The sequence below is a fragment of the Austrofundulus limnaeus genome, unplaced genomic scaffold (assembly GCF_001266775.1).
Source record: "Austrofundulus limnaeus strain Quisiro unplaced genomic scaffold, Austrofundulus_limnaeus-1.0 Scaffold62, whole genome shotgun sequence".
In the NCBI taxonomy this organism is placed as follows: Eukaryota; Metazoa; Chordata; class Actinopteri; order Cyprinodontiformes; family Rivulidae; genus Austrofundulus; species Austrofundulus limnaeus.
In genome coordinates, this window is record NW_013952464.1 from 1146603 (window position 1) to 1154464 (window position 7862).

The 7862-nt window shown below is 35.9% G+C and overlaps 1 protein-coding gene across 1 annotated transcript in view; it reads left to right on the top strand.

Annotated features, from left to right (window-relative positions):
* Positions 1-7862, top strand: part of suclg2 (succinate-CoA ligase GDP-forming subunit beta) — a 143702-nt gene that overhangs the window by 73174 nt on the left and 62666 nt on the right. Inside the window, exons 8-9 of the mRNA XM_014009852.1 lie at positions 3442-3603; positions 4719-4861. Coding sequence (XP_013865306.1) covers positions 3442-3603; positions 4719-4861 — 305 coding nt within the window. The remainder of the gene's footprint in view (positions 1-3441; positions 3604-4718; positions 4862-7862) is intronic.

Below are 7862 nucleotides of genomic sequence, written 5' to 3' on the forward strand. Positions count from 1 at the left end.
GAAATGGGCGAGACAGAAGCGGAAGGTGATTGTTAAAGAGACAGAGGCCAATTTCAAGGCGTTTAGAAGAGGAAGTGATGAGAAGATGAGTTTATTTTCTATTTGAACATAAAAACAGCATTTTAATAACAACTAAAGGTAGCATGGATACTTTATTATGCTGTAGTATTTAAATATATGCCTGTGAAACACATAATATTGCCTCTTTAAAAGGTTAGTCTAGTCATTTTTGAAGTGATGTTCTTTCAAATAGTTTTGAGTAGTTAGTATCAGCCAGGACAACAGAGGTCTTTGTGGAGGTGGAAAGTTCATCATATCTTTTCTTCGCTGTTTTTTTAAGGTGAWATGTTTTAAATGAACCAAAACAAATTTTGTTATTAAGACATTTCACTTCACTAAATGAAAAAAAAAAATCTCAGGGTTCATGTGCTGACTTGACTAGTACTAAAAATAAGAAATTTAATAATAATAAAAAGTAGTAATTTGTAAGTGTGGATAAGAAAGCAGTGTATGAACAAATGCTTTTCCTGGCTCTAATAACTACCGGTATTTCTTTTTTGAAAATAAGCAAATAAATAAGGTAAAGTTTTCCAAAAAAAAATCACCTAAGCCAGAAGGTAATTTTTAAATTTTACTGTATACAAAGGAATAATTTAGAAACAATAATGCCCACTTTAGTTGTATGATGTTAACTGTTTTCAGGTCAGGTGCAATTTGTAGACAAGTTTAGGTCTCCAGCTCATCATTGTCWTGCTTTAAAATTATGTGAAATAGCTCCTCTGTAATGACTGACAGATAAAGAGATCTGTGAATTAGCCTTAAGCTTTCTCAACAAGCAACAACTTATGTTGCAGCACATCAACATCAATCCTGTGCATGCTGATGCTGCCTGTCATAAAATCCTCTCCCAATGTGTGTTTAGAAACATGTTTATGGATTAGTGTTGTACTTGCTTCTCAACAGTCTTTAAAGAGAGTATTTGTATTTTAGTATTCAAAAATGTTTCTAAGTATAGTCAACTCTTTAGTTTAGCTAATTAACATTTACACAGAGCCGAGTAAAGCTTCTTGTTGTAGTTTRGATCACTGAAAAATCAGCGTCATATGTGAAAAAACTAAAACATGATACAAGTTGAAGTAATAAGTTAACCTTTAAAGCACTCATCATTCAGACGACTATCTTTATTCATTGTCACAGAAGATTACTCCATCTCTTGTAGCGCGTTGCTGAACTCATGCTGAACTTTTTGTTGTTTTGAACGAATGAAATAAAGAAAAGAAGTCATTGTTTTTRTCTGTGATGTTGCATAGTTATTGACTGTGTGTCCTGCTGAGGCAGATTACACGCCGAAGATGCCTTGCTTCTTTAATGTCATTTAGGCTCCTCAAATACAGATTCCTGTTCAAAGTACGCTWTATCAAACATTGACAAGCTGTGTTTATTTTATGATTTCCCATGAATATTTATGAGAGAAATGATTTCTTACCAAATCTGGATTTATAGTGAAAAGTATGTTTTTTTTTTGTTTGTTTGTTTGCTTGTTTTTTTACTAACAGCAGGGTTGTGATTTGGAAAAGCTTTGTAAGCAAGATTCACATGAATCTCAGCTCAGTGTATGGCTCAATTTGTTCACAAGTCGCCTGGGAACACAGCTATTTTCCAGCAGGCATTCAACAAATATGTATCAAAACATAGATTTTCTCAAAAGGAAGTATTTTTTTTTTTCTTTTGTTCCTTGTTTGGTAATAGCTGAATTCATTTTGTAGATAGACTGCAATAATAGATATTTCAAAACAAAAAACAAAGCAAGCTGTGTTGTGGGGAAACCTACTTTACCTGAAGGAGACATTATGTCTACTTCACTGTCCCAGGAGAGACTGCCTGCTGCATGTTTTGTGTGTGTCTGTGTTTTATTTACATCTCTGTTTGTCTTCATGCATATTTCCACTTTTTATTTTCCTCCACATAACTTTAAAATTTCTTGTGCTATGTATCAGGGTGTTTTTAAGACATACTATTTTACAAAGAAGTTTTCAGTCACTGAACTCACTTATTATTGTAAAAGAAATTATTTCTGCACAACATAAGCTGCTAATAAACAGGATAAAAGTTTATTACCACCCTGATATCTGCTAAGTACAGAGTTATTATGTATACGTATACGTTTAGTTTGCAGTGTTCAGTTTAGCAGCAGTTTTTAYTGGGTTGATGCAAATCAGTGACTTGAATAGACCTTACTTTATTTTCCTCCATAAACCTACATAAACTCATTTTAAAATATTTAGTCTTGTATAAAATAAATACAAACAAAATGGTTAACATGAAATTAATTGTTGAGTTTTGAGTTAAATAYGTGTTGCTTATAATGTTAGCTTCAAAGGTATAGCTCAGAAACTCCCAAGTAAGATATCRTGGATGAGTTATAGACAGTATCTTACCTGTTGTAGATAAATAGCTTAAGTTAAGAGAGAGTTAAATTTTAAGTTAATATGGACAAGACTAAAGTGGATTGTTGCTCTCTTAAAACACATTTATATTTTATATAGCTTCAAATCTTTTATATCCTTGACAGTTTTGTGTAACATATTTGTTTTCATAGAATACTATAATTATTTGTAAGTACAGTTTTTTGACAGTAGCAGCTAGTTGTAACACTTCCAAAGCAATCTGAGACACTTTTGTTAAATTATACTTGATCTGAAAAAAAGTTATGCAAACATAAAGGTTTTTAAAGGTGTAAAGGTTTATAAAAAATGCTCCTAAGTCATTGTTTGAAAACAGCAGTAATTCACTTTGATCCTGCTCCTGTTCAGACCAGCTGATCCATCAAGTCCGAGTCAAACTAATTCTCCAGATACAACAGATATTATTGTTCATAACTAATCCACAGAATCCCACTTTAAAATATCAGAAGTGTTTAGCTTAATATAAAATTTTCTCTATTGTTTTTTGTTTCTAACAAACAACTCCACTTATATAATTGTACATATTTTTCGTTAAATATTTTGCCAGTTAAACTTGCACATTCTCCTAAATGTGAAATGTTTAGTCTTTAAATTGTATTGTCTTTTAGTATAAAATAAACTATGAATATACAGTAGTTTGATCCTAGCATTTTAATAGTGTCTCAGACACATACTGTATTAGTGAGTCAACCTTTAAAATAATTAAAACCTGTGGGTAAGAAGGGGCATCCTTAAGTTCATTATTTGAGGTTTTCTAGTTGCTAATGAGCTCTCGTTTTAAGTCCTGACTCCTCTTTCTCCTTGATTCATTTTTGCCTGCTATCTCTGTATTTCTCTCTTGTGCTGTTTATGTTGCTGACTTTACTGCCGCCTCACCTTCTGTCCATATGTGTGTGTGTGTGTGTGTGTGTGTGTGTGTGTGTGTGTGTGTGTGTGTAATATATATATATATATATATATATAAATTTTTTCCTAGTGGTTTGCTTTGATGCCAAGATCAACTTTGATGACAATGCCGAGTTCCGTCAGAAAGCTGTGTTTGCCATGGACGACATGTCTGAGAGTGACCCCACAGAAATGGAGGCAGCCAAGTGGGACCTCAAATATGTTGGAATGGATGGAAACATCGCCTGCTTCGGTATGGATACAAAGCCCTGTAACAAACCCCTCTCACCTGAACGCACATACACCAAGAAATAAATGAGTTCGCCACCTTAAGCAGACACCTCCTGGCAAAGGGCTTTAATGTCCCCCTTAAATCACACAAGTAAAAGCTCTGACACAGATAAAACTTAGACAAACTAAAGGTAGCCTGGGTTCTCCTCCAGTCAACATAACAAGCTGCTTTCTGAAGACTCCAGAACGAATGCTGCCATAACCAATGCATTCTAATTAGCTATAATCCGCCCAGAAAGTCTCTAGTGAGCCAGATTGTTAGCATTCTCATTAAAGGGCTCCTCTCTTGTCATAAATCAAAGCTTTTACAGTGTGCAGCAGCACTAACAGGTGCTCTCGCTCCTTACCCCGTAGCCTCATAAACACATTAGATGTCTGTTAGCATGACTCCCCCTTCGAGCACACGCTCGCACCCGATCCTGCATCCACAGCTCCCACTCTCTTAAAATAACATCAGCTTTTAAGACCCCGCAGTTTCTTTGAGAGCTTTGTAAGCCACCAAAGTGACAGCTGTTAAAGCAAATTTCCCTTTTATTGAGACCTCAGTCGGGGAGCTTGCCAGGACACAAATTCAGCTTGGCTAAACCAAATGAGGTAAGACATACAACCCAGCAGGGTGCTGATACTGTCAGAGGGCTAAATGATGAGACAGTCCACTAAAAAAGCTGAATCTTGTTTAATTAAAACTTCTTTCTCTGAAGATAACGAACACATTGTGAACATGTTTCTCTGTTCCTTAATGTTCATTTTCCTCGTGTGAAGACTTCAATCAAAATATTTATTAAGTTTGACAATTTGTTCAGCCTTTTTTTTATACAGTAGAGCTGTTTTATTTACCAATATTTGCTGACAAAACCCAGTTTTGTTATATTTAATATAGAAAATGTAGACTCACTGTAAAAAAGGTCTTGTATTCATGTTTATGTAATTTTATTGGTCAAATATATTAAGAAGAGCATAACTACGTACCAAAAGTCTTTGTTTGACAGAACCMTTTTTATGTTTAAAAACTTTATTTGTGACATATATGAACAGAGCAGAATAGATTTTATTTTTTGTTTTTCGTTTTTTAACCAGTGAATGGAGCTGGTTTGGCCATGGCAACATGCGATATTATTGACCTGCATGGTGGAAAACCAGCTAATTTCCTGGATCTTGGGGGCGGAGTCAAAGAGCGACAGGTCTACGAGGCTTTCAAGCTGCTCACTGCCGACCCAAAGGTAGGATCTAAAGAAACAAGCACTGTTAGCTYACCACTTGTTAGTGTTTTTATTTTCAGCCATGCTTCCTGTTRTAGAATAAAGCTTTCTTTTTCTAGTTTCCTATTTGCTTCTGAGACAACATTTGTCATTAAACAGGAGACCTCAGCAGTGCTCCACGTTTCCTGAGTGAAACAGACGACAGGCTACTGTGTTGTTTTCAACCTCAGCTCTGAATCTGGCTCTTAAAGTCTTGTTTTGACAAAGATCATCATGTGCATATTAACACACAGCCCAGTCAATCAAAAGCATGCTTCTGAGGGACTTAGCTCTGTGTGAGTGACAGCTCAGAGCATTTTACAAACGATTCTACTCTATGTTCAGAAATCTAATAAGTCCAGACTAAACAATGTGAGCCTTGTAAAAATACTGTGGGGCTGATTGTGTGTTGACTGTCATCACATCACTAATTCTCTCACTGCTGTCACTCTCTTATCCCGGCGCTGATCTCTGGTTGCCTTTGTGTTAGCATCTCTGGCAACCCTTTGTTGTGTGGAATGCAGAGTTAAACTAGATAAAAGTTTAGCTCTCAGCCAAGATAATTTTTTTTWAACTTTTATTACAATAGCGAATGCTTCTTTGACTTGGTACAGAATGATCTGAAATTGTGTTTCGCACTAATTTCGAGCTGTGATAGCTTGTCTGGGGGTGTTTTCACCTCTGGGAGTGTTAAAAACATAATCTTAGAGACACCTGCAGCAGCATGTAGATGTCTGCTTTGTTGTCTGCAAATAATATTTGTTTTACTACTAAATACTATTATAAAAGTGTTATGTAGGCACAGAACTTTGTCTATTGCAGAGGTACAACTGATATATGAACTTATGAACATTTGTAAAATGACAGRTGACATGTTTTGTACAGCTAAACATAGTATTAGACGGTGTCTGTTTCCATTTTTGATATTACCACACAGCCGTCTAACCTGTTTTCCTTCTACACAACAGAGCTGCATATTGATCAGGTATTTCATATTCAAAGTCAATGTGTTGACTGATATCATAATTTTATTGATTCTTTCACAAAATAGTGTATGTACAATTGTTTACTTAAACAATGTGYTTATGTGATGACTGCTTTTGCTGCTGTTGTTCTACAGTGGAGCCTTCTTATTAGCTATCCAGATATCAATTGACCAAAAATCTTCCCACAGTTGACATTTTACACATAGTGAGTGGTAAGTACTCAGTTAATATTAACAAGATCTTAGTTTTATCCTTGGCACATAAGATATTTTATTTGTATGACCACTGCATTTACTACAGCATCATAACAAAGGTAGGTAAACCCAAATGGTAAATGATCTGAACCCTAAAAGTGCTTTATCAAGTCCCTATGGACTCCAAAGCGCTTCATTTATACACACATTCACACACTGATGGTGGTGAGCTACATTGTAGCCACAGCTAAACTGGTGCACACTGACAGAGGCAAGGCTGTCATGCACCAGGCCCACCAGACCCTCCAACCACCACCAGCAGTCAAAGTGGGTGAAGTGTCTTGCCAAAGAGCACAATGGCTGAGACGAACAGAGTGGCGATTCAAATCGGCAAGCTGCCTGTTGCAGGACGTACCCCAAACTCGTTGCCACCCTCACCTCCCAAATGCAGATTTCATTTGATGTTAATTGCATATGTTAATATAAAATAAAACTACAGGTGCTGCAATGGCAGGAGGGACAAAGGGAATATTAAACCAGCTGAACTCAGAAAAAGTAAACCAAGGCAAAACACAAAGAATCACATGGAGCAATGACAACATGAGAAGTTAAAAATATGTAAAGAAAACTCAAACTGCAAATAAACAAGGAAGTGATGGATCAAAAGAAACAGAAGTGCTGATTTCAAAAGTGAATCAGATGTGACAAAATAGCAAAAAGCAAAACCAACCAGGAGCTGATTCTACAAAAAGGAAGTGAATGTGATGGGAAGAAACAAGAATTGCAAAAACGACACTTCAATGTATAATCTCCAAAAAATGTAGCAACTATTTACTTTTCTCGCTTTCAACCAGTATAAACAATAAAAATGCAGTATTGAAAGTGATAATATATTCTTGCATGGTGAGAATACATAAATTCAGTTCTCTTTCGCCAGTGTTGCACTGATTTATTATGAAAAGACTATTTCAAGGTAGGTCTTTTAAACACKGTGTTAAACAGGTGAGTGTTTTACACCTTTCCAGATGAATGCATAAAGCCTGCTAACTTTAACACCACAGCAGGAAATACCTCGCTCCGGTCAAATATCCACTCTTTGATCGATTTGGCCTTTTGAATTAAAGCCAGTAGAGTGTGAAGGAAAAGGAATATGATGGATAAAAAAAGAAATGCAATCAACAGGAGGGAAAACTTCACTCATTTCTCATCCCCCATATGGAACATCATGATCATTATTATAATACCCTTTAAAAACAGATTGAATGTTTGCAGAGATAAAATCAAAGAGAGAGAGAGAGAAATCCTACATAGACSAGAGAACCTAGCCTCCTGTTCTTCCGTCTCATTTTGTTCTGGACTGTTTCCCCAGATCCAGATGGGGGGGTAAGCCTGCTGCCTGTCTCTCCTGCTGTTATGTGTGGAAATAGCAACGTGAAGCTCCTCCCTAACTATGGGGGAAAAGTTGACTAGAGTTGACATTAAAAAGGGTTGGAAGGTCCATTAGCATTTCAACGAGGGGAGCTGAGAAACCTGCTTTCATCTGTGGAGGAAATTTTAATCATTTCATAATTTGAGCAAGCTGCTCATTTCCATTTATTTTCTCCCCCTTTTTTTTCTTAGTATTATTTTGTATTTAAAAATTATCGCTCCCAGTCCCAAAAACATGTGAGTACAGAGTAATGACTAAATCACATCCAAAGTTAGATGAATGTGACTAAATGAAAATGAAAATTCAAGACTTTTTCCCCCCACAAATATCAGTCAATCAATTTTTATTCCAGACACATAGATGGTCCATAGTAA